General features: G+C 37.0%; 1 protein-coding gene across 10 annotated transcripts in view; it reads right to left on the bottom strand.

Annotated features, from left to right (window-relative positions):
- ARHGAP42 (Rho GTPase activating protein 42) overlaps positions 1-23,566 on the bottom strand; it is a 231,921-nt gene that overhangs the window by 134,633 nt on the left and 73,722 nt on the right. For 9 of the 10 annotated variants that reach the window (XM_045577765.1, XM_045577767.1, XM_045577768.1 and 6 more), the window contains one exon: positions 12,280-12,341. The exons of the other annotated variant lie outside the window; for it this stretch is intronic. In XM_045577765.1, coding sequence (XP_045433721.1) covers positions 12,280-12,341 — 62 coding nt within the window. The remainder of the gene's footprint in view (positions 1-12,279; positions 12,342-23,566) is intronic. 10 annotated transcript variants of the gene reach the window in all.

Raw genomic sequence — 23,566 nt, 5'->3', positions numbered from 1 at the left:
ACCAATATGAAAATTAACAGTTATAGTCATACTTAAAAACTGAAGCTGTAATCAACAATATATCACAAAAGTAGTAAGTAACCGCTTTCAACCTCCACATTGCTAAAACTAAAAAGCCTAACTCTGCTCTAAATCCCAAATATTTGTCTATATGTACACTGGGCATCCTGATATACAGTTATGAAGCATGGATGGATTAAAGTAATACCAACATACTACTTGGCAATATCATAAATTTGACTGAGTACAAACTAACCCATCAGCTATATCAATCATTAACAAGTTGCTTTCCTTCTTCAAATGGAGATTCTTTTTTAAAGAATGATGTAGGTTCAAGTTTCCTTCATATCTTTTTAAAGCCTCTTTAAAACTTTCCAAGGAAATTTGAACAAATGCCTTATCATTATCATTCCCAATAGCAACAAAAAAGGTCCAAAAGTCCTTCTACAGATGAGAACAATGTTCTCCAAATGGCATCTCCAATGGGCAACTATGACCACTGCAGCCTTGAAATGCCTTTAAGACATCATATTGTGACTTTAGTCTTCCTCTCTTGTTAACTCTCCCCACTTCACAACTACCAAATAAGCTCAGTGGTAGCCTAGAAATTGGAGTGAAAGTGGTCTTTAAAAATTCAGAGTTATCTGCAAAATTAGAGCAAGTAACTACAACCACAATCCTTTGGAAAATAGGTGTTTCCTAAGGATCAGCAATGTGAACAAGAACTCAAGACTTTAATGTAGCTTTATGTACTTTTCAATATCTACTGCCAGCAAAAATTATGGGAGTATGAGCAGGTTGAAATCCTGCCCCAAATAATTATTAAGGAAATATCCAAATATTAATATGCAAAAACAAATGGAAAATGCCAAGGATAGAAAAACAGTACTGTGCAACTAAACTAAAAAGGAACATTTGTAAATTAAGAATTCCTGAGAATCAGGAAAAAATGTAGTTCCATGACTTAAAAATCAAGTCATTTGGGATCTAACCTTAATCTGCTTTATTATTCCATATTTGGATACAGAGTTGTAAAGCTCTGTGGTAATTTGAAGTTGTTTAACAAATGATTATACAGTCTTAACGATTAACAAAAGTAATTCATAAAGGAATGAAGAAATAAAATGGAGTCACTATAGTCAAGCTAACAAAACCACTTAAATAATAACTGTCTGAAACATGAGGAATATGTTTCATTTTACTTTAACTAGCCTAAGAACTTAAACTTTAAATTTTTCCCATTGTGCATCAATGCCTGGAGATACATATCCTACAGATAACCCATCTGAAAACTTAGGGGGAAATATCCATGTGTCCAGGCCACCAGATATCTGGACGTTTTCCATTTCAGACCAATCCAGAAGCTAAGAATGCAGAACTGATTCTCCTCAAACATGAGCCTTTTACTTTAAGAATTCTCCACTTTTCCCTTTGTTTCAGAATATTCTGGGTGTCACCTGGTAGCGATTCCCAATATGCAAATCTTCAGACCTTCAAATACAACTCTGTCAATTAATTCTAGCAAAGATCCATTTATGCTGCGACAACATAATAGATATCCTTACTTCTGTGGGTAGAAGACAGAAATCCTACAAGGCACCACAAGAGAGTCCTCCACAATTAGGACTCACTCGGCCCAATGTGTCAGTAGTGACAAGCCAAGAATCCCTGCTCTCCTCCAACTGTAAGTGACTGCTCTGAATGACAGGCCCCATGTCTCTCCCCACGGCCCCGACACACTTCTGATGAGACGGGCCTCCTGAGGCTTTTGCAGTGTGGAACTCTGCTCCTGTTCCTAATGGCTGTTCCTCCTCCTTTTGTTCTAGGCCCACCCTTCCACTTGTCCCCACATGCGGACAGGGCCAGGATAAGACCCTAAGTAGCTGCCTGAACCCTCCATTGCGACTCATCTCACCCCCACTCAAGCTCCAGTCACAACACAAAGAGAGGTTTGCATGAAAACATCAAACTGTTCTTATTGTTGTACTCTGCTTCTCTGGAGCCCACAGTGAAACTCTGCCTGAGAACACTAAAAGGTAAAGGAAATTCCTGTTACCTAACTGTTGCCAATTAAAATAATGAATCTTCAAATGACTAAATCATCCATTGTTATAAACATACTTTAGAATAGACTCTTGTTTCCACAGTAGTCATTGTTCTTGGTCATTTAATAACTTAAAACACGTGGTAAAAAAGTGTTTGTGTTTACGTTTCCACATTGTCTGCCCTACAACAAAACATACTCAGCCTCAGTATCTTCTGAAACAGTCAGCATTTCCTGTTGCATTAAAACATTCACTGTCTGTTAACCTTGTAAATCCACAGATGTAAAGCGTATATCCTTGCACACTCCAACCATATCAGAAAACAAACTTAAACTCCAAAGTTGTCATACCCATTAGGATGGCTACTGTCACAAAAACAGAAAACAATAAAGGGTAGGGTAGATGTTACATAGAATGGAGAGAAACTGGAACCCTTATGCACCTTTGACGGAAATGTGCAGCCACTATGGAAAACAGTACATGGGTTCATAAAAAAACTGGGGGGGGGGGGGGGGGGGAGTGAAAAGAATTTAAACCAGGTCTCAAAGAGGTATTTACACACCTGTATTTATAGCAGCATTATTCACAATAGCCAAAAGGTGGAAGCAACCCACACATCCATCAACAAACTGGATAAACAAAATGTGCAATATACATACAGTGAATTATTATTCAGCACTGAAAAGGAAATAAGTTATTCTGATACACGCTACAACATGGACAGACATTAAGGACATTATGATAAGTGATAAAAGCCAGTCACAAAAAGATAAATACTGCATAATACCACTTGTATGAAGAATCTAGAATAGGCAAATACATTAAAAACAGAAGTTGCCATGGGCCATTGGGAGGGAAATTGGGAGTTGTTTAATGGGCATAAAGTTTCAGATTTGTGGATTTGATTAGAAGTTATATTAGAGGCCCATTGTACAAAGATTCATGCAATAGGCATTCCTTCCCCTGACTGCCAACACTGGTTTTCCTCCGGCACCCAGGACCGGGGCTGTAGTGGAGCCAATCCTGCAGCCTTCAGGCTTCTCCCTGGCTGTGGGAGGAGCCTTCAGTCTTCAGTCTTCACTTGGACAGAGCCTTAGTCTTTTCTCTGTGTCTGTGTATGCAAATTAACCCACCAGCTTTGTTGGGTTAATTTGCATACTCACTCCTGATTGGTTGGTGGGTGTAGCGGAGGTACGGTCAATTTGCATCTTTCTCTTTTATTAGTGTAGATATGTATTTTAGCATGATTTTAAAATCTCAAAATTGATGACATTTAGATCTTCTCTTCTTGGAATTATTAACTCAAAATTCTCTACATATTTACAGTTTTGTCAATTATCCTCATCACTTTATTTACTTTCATTCCTACACAGCCTCATCCCACCTCAAGAGTGGATTTAAATACCCTCTATATATGGATATCCTCTGAGAGGGCAAAAGGTCTGAAGCCATTTTTGTTGTATTGATAATAATGTAGCAGGGAGGGGAAGGGTAATTCAAGAACACAGAGGCCATGGATGTCAGTAAACATCCTACAATGCAATGCACAGGACAGACATCCAGAGCAAAAACCGATCTGGCCCAAAAGGTCTCAGAAACACAGAACACTCTGCATTTATAAAAAGAAAACAGAATCCCAAGGGGCTTAATGCTTCACTTGTTGTCAACAATTGATTGGAATCAAGACTTCCCCAACTTTGTGTTCTGGTTTCATGCTGACTATGGAAAATACATTTTGTTTACATCCCTTAAATAGTGTTCTGTTATGTGTGACAAGCAGAAATTATACTGTGGGTGAAATATAAAGAGAACAGAATTAAAAGTAACAGATCAGTGAGGATAATTTATTTTGCCATGGGAGACTTAAAATAGAAATATAGAAATTATTACAGGGTGCACTTTTCTGCCACCAAGGTAGTTAGATATACATTGAAAAGTACATCCATTTTTCAAACAGCAGTGTTTCTGTTGAAAATACCTTAAAGATCCAAAGGATTGGCAAGAAGTGTGGGAATATAGTTCAAATAAAATATTCATAAGGTGACCATATTTTCCAAGTAAAAAGTGAAAATACATTATCTTCAGGGCTGGCCTGTGGTTTACCACTACATTAGTAAAAAGTTAATCAGGTGGTTGTTAAGTTAGAGTGTTATAGTAAATTCTCTTGCCTAGTATAGTTGGGAGAAAAAAAGAATGTTGGTTAAAATCATCCTTTTTCACAGACTCACTCTATTGTTTCTCTACTTAGTTCTCCTTTAATATCTTAAAACTAGAGGCTTGATGCACAAAGATCCGTGCAAGAATGGTCCTTTCTTCCCCTGGCTGCCGGCACTGCCTACACTCCTGCCAGAGCAGCCTTCTGCCTCTCACCTTGTCCTGTCAATTTGCATTTTCCCACCTTATTGGCTGTGGGTACTGCCATCTTTGTCGTGGAGTTATGGTCAATTTGTATATTCTGGCTTTATTAGATAGGATAAGGCATTGTAATCTTACATATAAAAGTCCTGCACATCCTTTGTTGAGTTATTCGTAAGTATCTTATTCTTTTGTAGCAAATTTTTGTGGTGGAATACATAATTTTATTTATATCTATTAACCTGGTTAGGCTCTAATTATTTCTAATAAGTTCTCTGCAGATAATTTAGGATTTTATATGGGAGAAACAAAATTAAGTTTTAGATGTTTTATGCCCTTGATTTTATTTTACTCCACAGATCAGGGGACCTCCAAAACAATACTGAATTCAAATAATGGTACACATCTTTGTCTGATTCCTGTTTTGCAAAGTGAAGTTTTTTAATGTATAGATGAATGAATATAATGTTTCTTAACCCCTACAAAATTTCAGACAGTTCACTACCATCATATTCTGTTCAAATGACAATGTTAACTGGAAATTCTTAGGCCACTAACATACTGCAATAAACAACAGTTGGGTAATTATCCAAATCACAATAATCCCCTTGTTTTTGAAAAAAGTGCTGATGTTCAGAGAAACACATGCAGAGGCCTTTGAAAACTTTTCTTTTTTTAAGGTTACCATGGGAAACTGGACAGCCCTTCACCCCGCCCAAAAAAAACAATTTCTGCCCAGTCCAGTCTGGTGGCAATGTTTATGACTTGCCATGTAGAAAAAGCCAACTAAGAGAATGAAGCTGATAAGCAAATGAAAGGCACAGATAAAAAAAAAAAAAAAAAAAAAAAAAAAAATAAAAAAAAAAAAGCCTGGTAGAGGCCTGAGTTCATGATTCTTGCTGTTCCGGAATCCCACATACAGTATGACCCTTTCCACAGATAAATGAGATGCCTCAGTGTCTTCCCAACCAAGTCTATTTGTTTTGCAAGTGAATGTCCTGGGTGACACACAGAACAAATCTTCATTGAGCAATAATACAAGGCAACTTGATAAGAATCCACTAAGAGCAGACTTTTGCCCTGTAAGAATTTGATTCTAAGACAAATAGCAAGTTTATGAATAATTTATTATTTTAAATCAGCATTATAACTAAAGTAAAATGTAATAAACAATTGTACTATAGTTTTACAAAACTATACCATTGGGAGAAATGGGGCAAACAATACACAGGATTTCTTAAAATTGTTTATGAATTTATAATGATCTCAAAATTTAAAAGTTTAATTAAGAGAGCTATAATTCTCTTATCTTAGTAGTAACTAAATTTGCCAATTCCTTTGATAGTGAATGGTTTAATCATAAACAAAGACAAAAACTTTTTGCTCACTGAATACCTCAATGTCTTATTTTGGTTGGTCAACTGATATTTCCCAATCATCCACTGCTTTGTTACCATTATTTAAAATTTCCCTTCATAATACCTAGCTGTTTTCTAGTCTACTCTATGTCTACTTCGGTTTATTTTCTCCACCCTTTCAACTTAAGTGTCCCATGTAGGTCTTAAAAGTCTTTCAGGGGATGGTTAAAAAATGAGTTTATATATACTGTATTTACATTTTATATCAAAGCATCTTTTTGCTTACTATCAAAACACACACACACACACACACACCATCATCAAAGCATGGCTTATAAATTTATTACAGACCTAGCACATCCCCAACTGTACCAATAAAAAATGATGGCTTGACGCCATAGGGTAAATGTATTTTTGAAAGTTCGGAGGTAAAAATGAAAATATTTCAATATGATGTACAATTTTGACTCCAAAGTAAAGCCTATACACCTGGGATAAAGGGCAAAGACAGAAAGAGGAAAGAAAAGAACTAGAGATGGGAGGAAAGAGATGGGAGGCAGGAAGGTATGTCCAGTTGCTGCTCATATCAATACTCACAGCCTTTAGTGGCAAACACCTAACACACAAAGATTTATGCCCGAGTAACAATCTGAAAATGACATCTTCAGGTCAGTTTATTTCTTGACAGGAAAAAGATATGAAAAGAATGTGACTGTCCTTTATTCCAGGATCCTATTTTAAATTTATTGCTTTTAAAATAGTACTATCTGGTGGAAACATTCCGGTTAAATCCTTCCATACAGTCAAGGTTAATGTTAAAAAAAATAAAGGGGTCTTGGGAAACAGGAAAATATAAAGATTGGGATGCTTACTGTCACGTACTCATTCAAATCTTGAAATCTAGCAGCTTGATATATACTCATGAAATACCAGCAGTGAGAATGGTGTCAGTCACAAGAAAAAGATTCACATCCAAATGGTAAGGAAAATGGCATTCTGAAATACAGACTTTAAAAATGAGCTCTCACTCAGCTCCCTTGGCTGACAGCTAGTTACGACCACAACTGCCAATAGCACACAAACCTTAATTGTACTGGGGGAAGTGCAGGCTCCTTTCCAAGTGTGCTTTTGCAAGAGCTAATAAGAAGCGTGAGGGTCTTGGTTTTATCTCTTTTCATCCCCTTTCTTATACTCTGGGGTAGAAGTGTTAACGAGCAGCAAAATGACTGAAAGGCAAGCTGCCAGGATAGCCTCCACGGTCTGACCACTATGTCAAATCTATTCTGAGATATTTTTAGAGCTTTTGACGGAATTCCTAGTTTTTATCAAGAGTCCTTTTCCAGTCATAGAAGCAAAAGACAAAAATTCGCCCCAAATGAACACTGATGTGTTTTCTGAAATCCTAGCAAGCACCCTATTCAAGTCCTTCACATTAAATCAACTTTTTACTTAAAGTTTATTTCTCTATCAGACTTACATATAATGAATTAAGTCAAATAATCTGAGAAGTGGTAAATAAGAAACGATGACAGGGGTGGGCAGGGGTTGGGGGAAGCACAACTAGATCAGGCCTCAGGCCTCTCCCTCTTTAAGTCTAAAATTCGTATACAAAAGGGAAGACACAGGATATAAAAGAGCAGAGCTGAAATTCCAGTCCAAAGACCAGACCCTGAGTCCTACGTCTTCTGCTGCTTATTAGTGATATCTGTTATCTTGAGTCATTCATGTACAGTTTGAACTCAGGTTCCGCCTGCTGTAAGGATTTTATTTAAAAAAAAGATACATAAAAGCACTTTGCAAACTTTAAAAAAAAGACAAATAAGTACCAGGACAATTACGGATAAAAAGAAAATCCACTATGGTGGCGATGTGGCCTGCTAACTCAGTATTTCATCAGATAACTGGGAATCAGGGGAGTCATGGAAAGCCTCCATCAGTCAGTCAACGTGAAAACCAGAACTATGGACATGAGGTGTTTCTTTTATACGTTTCAGGTGAAATCACTGTATAAAAAAAAAAAAAAAGTCGGTATGCAGGCCAGCATACCTAAAGTTTATATCTAATAAAATGTCACCTAAGACATACCAGAAATATAACCCATATTCATGCATATGGAATGTTAATAGATCATGCTTCATGAGTCTCAGATAATAATTGTTCACAGATCATTGGACTTCAGTTTATAACAATATTAATGCTAGAAGCACAGATTAATCAATAGCACTTACTGATGGCATATGAGCAATGCAAAAATGGATGGCAAAGGCTAAGCAAAAATCTTTCATCAGGGGAAATAGGAACATGCAGTTTTCTCAACAGTTACGATATTCTCCAATTTCATGTACCTTTAGTTCACAGAAGGGGTAAGAAAGACTTAAAATAGATTTACTCAACGTTTTTGGTTCTCATGTGCCAAAATTTGATATGGGAACTGTCACTGGATTAATGGATTAAGTTTTTGCTGAAATATGTGCCTGTTTAAATATGATAAAGAACTTGAAAAATAATCCAATTTCAGCACTTAAAATGTCTGCATTCTTCCTTAATTTTTGTAAAGACACTGAAATAATACACCTAAAGCACTTACTGGTACTAGTAATAGAGCACCTCACATACTATATTAATAATATATGTTTGCTATTATTGTTCTCCAGTTTTTAATGAAAACAGTTTTAGTTTGGAACATTTTGGATATGTGAAGTCTCTGGAGCCCAAAACCTGGGTGTAAACTGTGGCATACCATTTACTGACTATATTCTTTGAGTTTGCTAGCCCTGGCTGGTTGTCAGTTCAATTCTTGGTCAGGGTATCTGCCTGAATTGAGGACTTGTTCCCCAGTAGGAGGTATGCAGGAGGCAGCCAATGGCTGATTCACGCTCACATCAATGTCTCTCTCTCTCTCTCTCTCTCTCTCTCTCTCTCTCTCTCTCTCTCTCTCGATCTCCCTTCCTCTCTCTCTAAAAATTAATAAGAATGTTTTTGTTTTTTATTTAAAAAAGGGGTTGTATTAATAATGTCACCTCAGAGAGAGGCTATGCAGATTAAATTGGTTTAAAATATAAAGCAATTACCATATCAGTGCCTGGTACCTTGAAAACGCTCAGGGTCAGCTGTTATCTACAACAGTGCTTCCCAATAATGATTTACTTGACTTGAATTATATTTCTAACACATTTCAGGTTCTTGTATCTTCCTATGACCAGTGTCTAACATACGGAGTATCTCAGATACATTTTTTTTAAATCTCTTGAGACTAATAAGAGCTCAAAATCTTGTGCCAATAACTCAAGTAACTTACATTAGATCTAAAACTATTTTGAGTCTACTTCCTATTAACCCTTACCTTGTCCTGCTTATGCTTTAAAAAGGAAAATAGAAGTTATAATTCTCTTATAAAGTGAATGTTAAGGTTATAAGTTTCCCTCCCAGCCTCTCATAATGTTTGTTTGTTTGTTTGTTTGTTTGTTTGTTTAAAAGTAATACCAGATACCTAGCCTATTTCAGGAAAAGTATTTTCATTACCAAAGACTTAAAAAAAAAAAAGTAATCTGGCACTAAATAGAAAGAATTTAAATCCTGGCAAACCTAAAGAAAATTTGTAAACTTACACGTCGAAGGTCAAATTTGAGTGCTAAATGCTGGAAATGATCATGGTGTTTTGTTTTTTTTAAGTTTCTTATATTCATCAAAATGAAAACTATAAGAAATAACTACATCTGTATAAATTCTTCAAATTAACATATGCTAAAATATTCTGAAGTTGAGGCTTCCTCAATTGGTGATAAAAATATATCTTTAAAAAAACTATTTCACTATGGGCACGTGCGCTCTCTCGCTCTCTCTTTCTCTCTCTCTCTCTCTCTCTCTCTCTCTCTCTCTCTCTCACACCCACACACACACACACACACACACACACACACACAACTTGTCAAAGTTAGGGATTAAAAGTACCCACAAAGTAAAGGCCTCCTCCAGGCAGGGGTAAAGGAGTAGCACAGAGTGGGTCAGATAACTTGGACCCTCTATCCTGAAGAACAGCTAGAATCAATGAATCCACATCCTGTAAGTTTCTAGTTAGTATCTTTCCACAACCCTATTGTAGCAAAGTGAATAAATAAATGGGATTAAGCAAGTTGTCCAACAGCATTCTCCTGATTCTCCTACTGATCTAAATCTCCTTTGTTGATTTTACCTCATCTGATCAAACTCTGGACTCAATCACCTCAGGGTTCAATTCTCCCACATTTTCTCTTCTGTCTGCACACTCACAGATTGGGTGATCTCATACATCCCATAGCTTTAAATACCCTCTACATGTTGTCAACTTCTAAATTTATACCTCTAGTCCCATCTGCTACCCCCGACCTCTCTGGACTCATAATCAGCTGCTCTCTAGGGAAGGTTACTTAGATACCCAGGAGGCATCTAAATAGATTCAAACTTTTAACTATTTCCCATCTCCTTCCTCATCTCAATAAATGGCAACATCTACCAGCTGCATTATTTTTTCATTTTAGTACTTACCACCATCAGACATAATTTGTTTAATGCCTATTTCTCCCCAGGAGAATGCAAGCTGCACGAACAGTTATTTCTGTCACAATATATAAGGGCTAAAGGGAACTAATTTAGGCTGTATGGAAAAACGCAGGCCCCAGAAGTGATCTATGGGGTAAAGTCTGAATGATAAGATGAAGCCAATGGGAGGATATGATCAGGATGTTCAAGGAGATGACAGGACAAACACAAAGGTCTAAGTCCTTAAGAAGCTTGTAGGGACACATGAGGAGAAACTAAAGCCCCTTCGATTGGAGAACAGTGAACCAGAGGGAGACTACTGAGAAAGGAGGAAGGGGGAGAGAGTAAGGTTCCAGGAATTCAGGGAAAGAAAATGTCAAGTTCGAAGGCCAGGAAGCAATCAAGTCAAATTCAGCATTTCAATACAAATAGCAAGAGGTAACAGAGACCTCTTCCAGAAAGACTCAACTAAGACTTCATGCTTCCTTAGGTATGTTAGTAACTGAAACAAATTATTTTCCTATTACTTTATCTGATTCAATTTTAACAACTACGTATTTTTAGTTGGCTTTAGCAGATTTTTTTTATTTTAAGAAACTCAAGTTAATAAAAAGATGAAAGATTCCATTTCTTTAAAAAGATCAATATTTTCTTTGGTCTCCTTTTTTCGGCAATTAGCCTCTTTAGATCACCCAGATGACATATTTATCTAATTATGGTAATTCATTGGTGACATGAGAATTTGTTTAAACTGTTAAGTGTCTTCTTTCATCTTCTTGAGCTTTTATTTTTGCTTTGTCACTGTTCTGACATACTTAGGTTTTGGTCAAATTCAATCATATAAGTCATGGTTTATCACTGAAAAACATAGGCTTTGTAATGAATTACAAAACTCCTTTACACTTTATTAGTATATATTCTTAGAATATCCTACTTCTAAAAGGAATCACTAATTTTTAAAACACAGATCCTACAAGATCTTCTACCAGCTATTCCTTCAGTTGTACTAACGTCATGTGACTAAAAGTGTTGATTAATCACTCTAGTATTTAGATTTGTGTGTTATTGATTACTTTAACAGACTCTTTGTGGAAATATAATTAGGCTTTTATCTGTAGAAGTTTTTCCTCATTATTTTGCATTCTTTATTTCAGACCTTCTCTGAAACAACAGGAAAAGCAAGAAAAACCACAATATGACTTCACTCATTAACAAAGAATTTCTTCCTTGCCCCAACATGAGAAAAATGACTGAAGGCAACAATGATGAATTCTGAAGCACCAGAGTTGATCTAATCCCCATCTCCATGGCTTCTAAAACAATCTACCCCATTCCTCAGCATTTCTTCTCTTCAGTCTTTGTCTTTTATCCTGTGATCATATTGGTCATCATATTGGATGTCTCAAGATCCTGCACATAAAACATCCAAATCTCTGAGCTCAGAGGTCTGACTTCCCACTCAGCTACATCTTAACTTCATTATCTAGATCAGCTCCATTTCCAAGTTTAGTATGTTTCAACTCCTACTCCTGATAACAACTTCCTTGTCCTCTCTCAAAATCTTCTCCTCTGTCAATAGTGAAACTTCAGCATTAATAACTAGTAATACTTGTCCTCTCTGCTTTCTTTCCCCCCCCCCAAATATATTTGATTGATTTTTAGAGGGAAAGAAAAGGAGAGGGAGAGAGATAGAGACTGTTCTAAACTATTTCTACAAATTCCTCTCAATTAGAATGGATTTCATAATGGCAGTTGGCTAAATATTTTTAATTATTAGGAAAATTAACTGGAAAACAGAATATACATATAATATACATATGTTGAAATAAGTAGAAATAGCTTATTAGCAACATTTGATCATCATACAATTTTTTTCTTTAACATTTAGTACACACATCATATTATAAGGTCTGCTATGGTTAAGCCTAATTAAAAAGATCTATTCTTTTTTTAAAAAAAATCCAAACAAAGCATTATTCTTAAGAAATGAGTAACAGACTTACCAGTCGTCTCCTTTCTTCTTCTACTGTGATGAGTAGTCTTGCAAATTCTTTTAGCGACTGAGCTATTGAGAAGACAAATTTTAAAAAGAAGTATTAACCTCTTTTCATTGCTAATATCTAACTGTACAGGAACAAACATTATAATGAAACTAGTTATAAATTTATATTTATTGTATGGTTTTATGGTTTTATAACGATTACACAGTATATACAATAGAATCTCAATGAATAGCAGCTATAGATAAGATGTTTGTATGCCACAAATCAAAGTTAAGCACATAGCAAGTACAATATTTTTTTTTCTTTAAAGACACTAGGGGAATATAGTTTATATACTTAATATATAAAACTCTCACATTAATAAATAGAAATATAGTCCTGGAATCACCTCTAAACAGAATATTAAAAATAATGAAAAGCATATTAAATCTATAAGAAGCAATAAATCCAGTACTATTTAGATGACTTAGTAGCAGCCAGTAATACAAGGGCTCCCATTGCATCTTTCTAGAAGTTCAACAAATTTTGTATTTTTCCGATATCTACAATATTTTATTTTATTTTTTAAAATATATGTTATTGATTTTTCACAGAGAGAAAGAGAGAGGGATAGAGAGTTAGAAATATTGATGAGAGGGAATCATTGATCAGCTGCCTCTTGCACACACTCTACTGGGGATGTGCCTGCAACCAAGATACATGCCCTTGACCAGAATCGAACCTGGGACCTTCCAGTCCACAGGCCAACTCTCTATCCGCTAAGCCAAACTGATTTTGGCTATATCTACAATATTTTAAACCTTTGCTAGTCAGTGTTGTGAAATGACCACCAGCATCAGCATTTGGGAATTTATTAAAAATACAGACTCTCAGGCACAACCCCAGAATCTGCACTTTATCAAAATCCTCAGGTGACCTGTTTGCATGCACTGCTTTAAAAAATTATAGGATCTATAGTGCCCTAAACTGGGGGGAAAAAACAAGTATTCAGAAACTTTAAAAAAATAAACCAAAAGTAAATAAATAGGAACTTACAGTAGCCTATTCTTTTAAAATGCATAGTTCCAAATGGCAATTGTGAGAAGTAATTTATCCATATCAATTTTTATACCTTATTCTATCTAATAAAAGAGTAATATGCAAATTGACTGTCACTCCAACACACAAGATGGTTGCCCCCGTGTGGTCACAAGATGGCTGCCACAAGATGGCCAGCAGGAGAGGGTAGTTGAGAGGGACCAGGCCTGCAAGGGAGGGCACTTGGGGGGTGGGGGGGGGAACCAGGCCTGCAGGGGAGGGCAATTATAGGTGACCAGACCTTCAGGGGAAGGCAGTTGGCACAGGGACCAGGCCTGCAGGGTAACCTTAAATGTAACCTTAAATGTAAATGGACTAAATGCTCCAATCAAAAGACATCAAATGGCTGAATCGATAAGAAAATGTGTCATATATATATATACTGTCTACAAGACACCCACCTCAGAACAAGGACTCACACAGATTAAAAGTGAAGGGATGGGAAAATAATTTTTAGGCAAATGGAAATGAATAAAAATCTGGGATAGCAATACTTATATCTGATGAAAGAAACCTCAAAGTGAAGGCCATAACAAGAGATAGGCAGGCCACTTCATAATACTAAAGGGATCAATACCACAAAGAGAATATAACTCTGATAAACATATATTCAGCCAATGTAGGAACACCCAAATACATTTAAAAATAATAATAATAATAATTTTAAAAGTCCAATCTAGGATTTTTTTTTCTTCTTCTTTTCAGAAATGCTAGGTTTACAGTAAACTAAGCTGGTTTGAAATGCTGCCCCTACCCATTACTTCACAGCAGGTTTTATTCAGTTACCAAAATAGAAATCAAAGGATTACCTGGGAATCAGATCACTCTTTAAAACACATTAGTGGCCTTAGAGTAATGATTACTTTTTAAAAAGTTTTAATTTCTGCAAAAATAACTCTAGCAATGTAACCCAGTTTTGAAAACAGTAAAATGAAAACATTTTTCAAATATATGGATTTTATCTCGAGGGCATAATAACAAATTCTATTTTTGTTCTATTGGCATCTATGGGTAAAGAAAGCATTCCATCATCATTCTGGCAGCTATCTACTGCTGCTGAAGATCTCTTTTGGTGAGTCTGAAAGAAATCTCAACCAAACTTTGGGTGAGAGAAGACAACATTAGCATGCGTAGGGGAAAAGAATCAAAGAGGTAAGTCGGTTTGGGCTACAGGAACTGGAGGCAGCTGGTACACTTGAATGTGAGAAAACAAGAGGAGATACAGATAGAGAGTTGAAAGTAAAGAAACACTTTAACCCCACATTTCTCTCAGTTCCTCACAAACTACTTAAGGAAAAGAAACCCTTACCAGCACATGCTTCCTTTATTGGCAATAATTAATGCTTTGTTAGATTATGGATGACATACTCTAATAAAGCATGGGCCAAGAGAAAAGGTTATAGAATCTAAAGATACAACATCCAATACAGAAAAGAAGCAAATGGAATTCTCAAGACAACACAGCTGTATAGTCCAGGACAATAGTTGCACAAAAGGCCAAGAGAGGATCTGCAGATCACATATAAGACAACCAAAGAATGCATAAATAAGTAGAAAGCAAATCTCTCTCTCTCTCTCTCTCTCTCTCTCTCTCTCTCTCTCTCTCTCTCTCTCTCTCTCTCTCTCTCTCCCTCTCTCTCTGAAAAAAAAAAATCATCAATACCAAAAAAATAAAGAAGTAGCAAGATACTTATGATCTTTACAGAAATGGGAGAAATGACTAAAAGTTCAAAATGGTCTTTATGGGGAATTAAGTGGTGGAGAGACCAAAGTCCACAGGCTTCCTCAGGTAACCATTACTCTGAGTAAACTGTGGAGTTGCCTTAAATCCGATTTTGATTACAACTAAGGAAGCTCGGGTTCTCATTGCACTGTTGAACTTCTTTGTCAAAAAATTGATACTTCTGCTTTACTTGATTCTGGTCTGTTTCCAATATTAATACGATTTATAGACTCAGTACCTAGAAGTCGATTATAATGGCAGTGTCGAAGGAGAAAAATGTTGACATGCAAAAGCAATCAAGTCTGCTTCCTCACAACATAAACTAGTCTCCTTCCAGCAATTTTGTGTGTGTCCCCCAAATGAACAAGTTTTGTTCCCTCTTTCTATTTTTTCAGGAAAATTACTTGGAAAAAAAGACTGTTCTCTTTAAATATTAAAAGTGTATTTGAAGTCTCAGTTCCATGAAAGTATATGTTCCTGGGTCTAAATGAAGATACTCGTGTTTGTCATTTGTTCTTAAAAAAAAAAAGGAACAGTAAATATTTCATGAATTAGTGACAGTGGCCTACTAACTTTTAAAACCCATATTAATGTTTCCTCCTAATCTTTTTCATTTATAATGATGTTAAAGTACTGCATTAATAGTTTACTAAGCACGGGGTAACAGAAAGAAAATAGTAATTAACAGTGCGGTGAAGCAGATATAAAATGATTCAATGTGGGTTTTAGGATTAAGGGCTGAAGAATAGGCATTCCCCTCCCTGCCTGCTCCACCCTCCAAGTAGCAGGAACTTCTAACATAATGAGAAGCCAATATTAGAATCTCTGGTGTCAGGGACCCACAAATGCCCTCAAGACTATGAAAACTGGCAGGAGTCTATTCTCACCAGAACTTGGGCAGAAAATACATACAAAATGACCCTCCCAGCACCCATCACGGTGCCATATACAAACAGCTACTGATGCCATGACTGCTTGGGCATTTCTTCTAAAACTTTACTTAAGCAAATTCATAAAACATTTATTACACGCAAATTCCTAATACCCAAGTACTTTCTTTTATAAGCTACTATTTGTGATACTCCATATTTTATTTATCAACATTAATATTTACATAAATAACCATTTCATTGTCTGATTTTGGAGGTCCACACTAACTTCAAATATTAACAGCTGATCCTGCAATTATAGGTGGCATTACAGGAGCTTGATTTCATGAGAACACTATTCCCAAAACAATACTTAAAACACAATGGGCTTACAATAGATGGTCGTTACATGAATTCATGAAATTAACAATATATTTCCACAGCCTGTTTGCTCTATGAGAAACATAAAACCCTTATTCTGGTCTTCATAAAATACTCTGAAAGGAATATTATGTTAGCTATGGAAAATTATGTTAGCTATCCACATTCTTGCCACCTGCACAAAACTTTCCTGGCTACATTCACCAGTAATAATCTTTCCCCTTCCTGACCATCTGGACCACGAGATTACTGGAGAGCAACCAAAATATAATTTCACATATAAATGTTAACTTCCCAATAAATTACTGAGGTCAAGAATATTGCTATAGGCTTTCCTTTTTATCGCCACAATGTGATATTGGAAAAACACTTTCGGAACAAAAAGGAATCAATTATTCAGGTGTATTTATGGCAGGTCCTGAGAGTACAAATATTCACAAAGCCAAGAGTTAGATTATATTTACAGCGTGAGAAGTATGATAACGGCTTTCCTATTTACCAATATTATACTACTAAAGTCCAGAACTTACACATGCATAGCCCATGGGTACAGAAAACAGTGTGGGGAAGGCCAGGGGAGGAACAGAGTGAGGTGGGCAAAGAGAGGGGAAGTGGAGGACATCTGTAACAGTGTCAACAATTTAAAAAAAAAAAAAAAGGATCATAAAAAGAAAGAAATAAAATACTTATTTCTTAACAATCTTTTCAACCGGCTTAAATTCATCATACTATTTTTTTTTTTTTTTTCCCAGAGAGGAAGGGAGAGGGAGAGAAATAGAAACATCAATAATGAGAGAGAATCATTGATCACCTGTCTCTTGCAAACACACCCACAACCCAGGTATGTGCCCTGCTCCGGAATTGAACTGTGACCTCCTGATTCATAGATCAACACTCAATCACTGAGCCACACCGGCCGGGCCACACTACTATTTTTGAATGTGGAAAACCTGTTTAGGGTCTGGGAGTAGCCATGAGAGAGGAAAAAAAAAAAAACAACTCCCTGTTCATTGTTAACATAACTCCACTACCTTAACTACTAACCATTATACTATTAATTGTTTCAACAATTGATCATCTTGGTCTTTACAGATTCTGCAACTAGAAGAATTGAGAAAGCATGTCCCTCTTGCATACAACCAACATTTATATCATAATCAGACAATGAGGTATTAAATATTTCTCCCAGAGTCTTTCCTCAAATCCAAATAACATAAACACATACTCAAACAAAGTAGAAGTCACAAATTCATAAATATAGAATGTTATGTCAACAACCCAAGTTGTCACTTTATTAGAGTGAACAAATATCACTTTTGACGTTCAGCTATGCTAAAAAAAAATAGGGAGAACTAGGTTAGCAGTAGGCCTTAGACTTGGTTAAATATCAGTAGAAAACTTATAAAAATCAGTTTAAACCAATGCAGTCATATTTTATAAACCCAGATGATGGCCCAACGGTCAATTTTCTATTTGGGTGTGAGATGTAGGCTCTGCTGAGGTCTTTTGTAGTATCCTCTCTGCACTGATTTTTTCATGAAGAGTAGAAGGCAATATATAGGAGGTTGGCAAAACTAGATTTACAGTTGTGAGTATACCAAACAGAGTTTATTATTAGATGATTATTTATTAGTTATTATGTTATTTATTTGTAGTATCTGTTTTCTTATTATTATTACTATTATTTCATATCCTTACTTATGATTTATCTTTTAGGTAATGATGGCTGATAATTTAACCTACTTTGTCCACCCCTGTAATAAAACATCAACACTGAAATAAGAACCAGAGAGAGTGAATTTGTCATATCCTTTTAGATCTAGCCATATGGAGAAAAATAAAAGTAGAATCTACAGCCATAGCCAAGTGGCATCAGTATTGCACTACAAGCAATGTCACATCAGCATTGCACTATAAGCAATGATCTAGCAGGTGTCACATCAGCACCTCATGCCTGGAACAGCCCTGGGATTTTAATTCTTTGTGCATTTAAAAGATCAAAGGTTGCACACTGACTACATATTGGTTGAACTATCCAAGGGAAAGTTTTGGTTCAGGAACAGTTTATAACCCATAAATAAAGCAAGAAACACAATCAACCTGTGGTATGCCAGAATAATAAATACTGTATCTGAAAACAAACAAACAGACTAAGTAACATAAAAACTGACACCAAAACTTTCAACAGATATTGTGTCACTGGTAACAACAACCGCACTAATGGTCAGTCCACTGTGTCTGCAAAACTGCCATCATTTGCAACCACAAACTCTACTTATTACTTTCTGAGAACCGCAACATCAAATAAGATTTTCCACTCCATTTGTGGCTTCAAGCTCCATAGATGCCTAGATGCAAAGCCACTAAATTGTTTCCTAAACCCACAAAAAAATAAGTCACAAGGCACTGTCTAAGGCTGGCAGAGCACTGTGATACCACTCTAGTAGAAAGAGATGTCATCTTTCCAACACTTCATAGCCACATGGAATCTGGGATTGTAAGAAAAACACACAGAAATGTAATTATCTTTGAGGCATCTAAACTACGTTCTCCACAATGTCCTCCTGGTGGTTAGATTTTTTTAAATCACCAAATACAAATCAAAGAGAGATTAATCCTAGTATAACTGTCTAACCACTATGCTGTACACCTGAAACAAATACAAAATATCATATGCATACAGTAATTGAAAAATAAAATTTTAAAAATTAATATATATTAATCTTGAAGACAAGACCCTGACTACTTGCATTTAAAGTCTTCTTCTGTAGCCTACCAATGCATCCATGTGTTGGACTACCTTGCATTCAGATGAACTAGGTTTCAACAATAATGAGATGTTCCAAAATGGAAGAGCATATTATGTATTATTTTAGCAATTACAAGTTATTTTGTTTCCAATCAAGATGATGGCTTATGTAAATGCAGTACTTGTATCCTCCTACAACTACATCAAAATGACAACTAAACTATAGAACAACCATCATCATAACCACCTGAAATCTAGCTGAATGGAAGTCCTACAACTAACGATATAAAGAAAAAGCCACATGTAGACTGGTAGGAGGGGTAGGGACATAGAAGGGGCTGGTCCCACCCACATATGTGGTGGATAAAAATTGGGATGGATATCTCAGCTGTTGAGGTCTCCTTTAAGGAGTGAGAGTCCCATCCCTAAGCCAGCCTCCCTAATCAAGGATTCCAGTGCCATAATTTCTGACTGTAAAAAGCAGCCAGTGAGACAGAAGTCTGCTAGAGTCCCAGGCATTCCTCTGAAAGGGCCCACACATGTATGTACTCAGACTCATTTCCTCTGAGCTCCAGAGCAGGAGTACCAGCTTGAAAGGCACCAGGGACATACTGGGAGGAACTATACTATCTGACAGAGCCAGTAGGCCCGTGCCAGATTTCAGTCTCCATCAACTGTCTCACACACTGTTCACCTAGACCAGGTGATTCCCTGAGACTCTGCCACATCCAACTTGCAGCCTCACCCAAGCTGTATCTAGTGGCTTTTCCATAATAATGGCCTGTCTTGGCTCATACTTCTCATTTTCCTAAAATCTCTCAAACCAGCAGCATCTGGTCCCAGTGTGTCACATACCTCTCACTAGGTGGCCCTAAGGCCAGCAAAAATGGCAGCCTGCTTTGGTTAATAGGTTGACCTCTCTCGAGTACTGCCAACCATAGCACAAGTAGCAGCCTTCTGCAGATCCTTTGTAGCTCATAATAGGTGGCCCCAGGCAGAACACAGACAACAGCTGACCTTGGTCTGCACCTCCCAGGAGGTGCCAGAGCCAGTGCATCTGGCAGATAGTTTCAGACAATGCTGAAGGACCATCCTACCACCTCCATGGGTAAAATGTTCAAGGGGTGGACTAGGAAGCACTGGAGCCCCAATGAAGGAAGTTATGATCCATGGGTTCGGTCCCACCACAGCTCATTTTCCACAGTGATCACAGTTAGTCCTTGCAACTGATGGGCCTTGGGATAAATCCCTCCCATGACACGCCAACAAGCCCAGAAGACATAGCAGTTTACCTAATACATAGAAACAAAAACAGGGAGGCTGCCAAAATGAGGAGACAGAGAAACATGTCCCAAATGGAATAACTGAACAAAACTCCAGGAAAAGAACTAAACAAAATAGAGACAAGCAATCTACTAGATACAAAGTTCTAAACAATGGTTATATGGATGCTCAATGAACTTAGGGAAAGAGAGATTAACTTGGAGAGAGATCTACAGTAGCATAAAAAAAGGATATGGAAACCATACCAAAAAAAAAACAACAGTAAGAAATGATGGATACACAAAATTTACAGGGAATCAAATGTAGAATAGATGAAGCCGAGAAACAAAACACCAATCTGGGATATAAAGAAGCAAAAAAACACCCAATCAGAACAGCAAAAAGAAAAGAAGAATTTAAAAATGAGAATAGTGTAAGGATCCTCTGGGACAACTTAAAATGTACCAATACTCGCATCATGTAAGTTCCATGAGAAGAGAAAGCAAGGAATTGAAAACTTATTTGAAAAAAATAATGAGAAAACTTCCCTAATCTGGTGAAGGAAATGGAAGTACAAGTCCTGGAAGCACAGAGAGTCCCAAACAAAATGAGCCCGTACCCATACATCATAATTAAAATGAAAAAAGTTAAAAAAAGAAGGAATCTTAAAAGCAGGAAAAGAAAAGCAGATAATTCTTTGATTGTTTTATAGAGAAGTCTAATTTCTTCCAGCAAACCATTACTGTGGGGGTGGGGCGGGGAGGAACGCAGTGCCAGCCTACTATCCTGCTACATTACAGGAAAGAACAGGCTTATCATTTTTAAAGGCAACCAGTGACAGAGCTGTTTGTGCTCCAATGGCAATCGGGTGCCAAGTATTCTGCCTTGAAGGAAATAATCTGTAAGTGGCTGACAAACAACCACTTACACCAAGTATCACCCCACCCCCCACCCCATTCTCACTACCATCAGGAATAGACTTCCCAGCACTCCTTCACATTCCACAAAGACTAAAGCACCCTTTCATGCTCCTCCTCTGCACCCAATTCTCCTGCCACCACCCTCCTGAAACTTCAACATCCGCTTCCGTGTCCAATTTCCAGCTTCTCTTTTCCACAACCTCTTAACCTCCATGACCTTCTCCTCTGAAATTTCATACACCCACAAGGACACCAAGAGTTCAAGCTATCTAACCCTTGGCTTTTGCTTTTTGGCAATCCTTTCATTCAACTCTAGTTTACTCCTAATCTTATTTCCCACAGTGGTTATCTAAAAAGAATTTTCTCCTTTCTCAAGAACCCAGCCCCACACTTCCCCTCCTCATACCAGATGGCCTAGCCTTCTGCTTCTCAGAGAAAAGTTCAAGACCCTCTGATCAACACTGTCTCTGTTCATCCTCTTCAAACTTGCCTGTCTCGGGAAAGGGGCCCTCTTCCTCTCAAAGCTAACGAAGTGCTGTGAAGCTTCTAATCTCACCCTCTCCCATCTTCAGCTACATTTTTCTGTTTCTCTCCCTTTAGTTTCTATCATCACTTTTCTCTTCTCACAAGCTATTTGTCCTTCCCCTCAGTCTTATTCCAGTGAACTCATTTGCCATAAAGGAAGGGCAGGAAGACATGGGTGGGGAAAGGAGGTTCACTGATACATGCAGCGCTGTGCACAGCTTCTTAATCTTCACAATACACCACAAGGGGGTCACAAGTCAAACACCCAAATCTCCTCTCACCATTCTCCTATTTTTTAAATAATGAAACTGAAATACAGAGAATAAACAAGACGTGAGGTCATAGAGCTAATGATTTGCAGAGCTACTCTTTGAACCCAAATAAAGTCACCTGAAATGAAAACACTTTCCCACTACTTCAGGCATAATCCTACCTCCCCAACTCACTATTCTTAATTTAACAAATACAGTCACCTCCTTCGAATTTCTACAAGGGGCTTTATCTGCATCTCGAAACTTAACATGTCTCAAGTCTTTTTTTTTTTTTAATATATTTTATTGATTTTTCACAGAGAGGAAGGGAGAGTTATAGAGAGACAGAAACATCAATGAGAGAGAAACATCGACCAGCTGCCTCTTGCACACCGCCTACTGGAGATGTGCCTGCAACTCAGGTACATGCCCTTGACCGGAATCCAACCTGGGACCTTTCAGTCCGCAGGCCGACTCTCTACCACTGAGCCAAACCGGTTTCGGCACATGTCTCAAATCTTAACCCATAATTCTGTTGAAGTACTCAGGCCACATGTATACTGATAAATGGGCTCTTAACACCAAGTAATGGGTTATCCTTCCTTCATAACCATTAGGAATCAGCATGAATAACCAACCCCTTCTGTGAGAGCATCTTCTGATCCCAGCAGGAAGTTCCTTCTCCAGCATTGGTGTTCTCATAGCATTTTTGGTCTTACTATGCTACAGCACTCATCACATTCTCCTTAGTATTACAGTGATTGTATCATAAAGCTCCTTTGTTACTCCCTTGTATTTTATAAGCCTAATAAGGATACAAAAATACTTTACTCATTTTTGCATGTTCTAAATTACCCATAAAGTTCTTTGTACTCAGAAGATACTCATTATTGGTAGAGAATTCTAGAGACTCCAAAGTCTATACCAGCATGAACTAAGTCACACCTTACACTAGTATGTGATTTTAACAATTGTTTTTTTTTTTTTTTTTTTTTTCATCCCTGGCAGATTTGTGCTGCACCTTCACTGGCCCATTAATACCATCTCTCATAATCAGGGTATATATCAACTTGTTCTACATAAACCAAAACCTCTTTGCAGGCTGTGAAAAAATAACGTGGCAATAAATGGCCTCCCCAATGTGTCTACTTCGGTATAAACCACAAGTATATTGTTTAGAGTAGTGGTTTCTCACAAGCTGCATCAGACACCAATAATATCCATGAAATTACAGGCTACTAAGGTCTCAACCCAATGGATCCCACCTCAGTTCAGGTCTGAGGATGGGGCCTAGGAATCGTATTTTTAAGATTCTCATACTTGATTCTGATTGTAGGCAGTTTGGGAGGAGGAAAGGAAGGAATGTATGCTTTGTATAAATAAGAATTCAAACTACATTTAAAAAGAAAACAGTGTGTATATATATATATATATATATATATATATATATATATATTTAATATATTTGTATTTATTTCAGAAAGGACAAGGAAGGAAGAGACAGAAACATCAATGATGAGGGATAACCA

This window comes from Pipistrellus kuhlii, unplaced genomic scaffold (genome assembly GCF_014108245.1).
Source record: "Pipistrellus kuhlii isolate mPipKuh1 unplaced genomic scaffold, mPipKuh1.p scaffold_m20_p_9, whole genome shotgun sequence".
Classification (NCBI taxonomy): domain Eukaryota; kingdom Metazoa; phylum Chordata; class Mammalia; order Chiroptera; family Vespertilionidae; genus Pipistrellus; species Pipistrellus kuhlii.
This window is presented reverse-complemented; position numbering and strand designations above follow the sequence as displayed.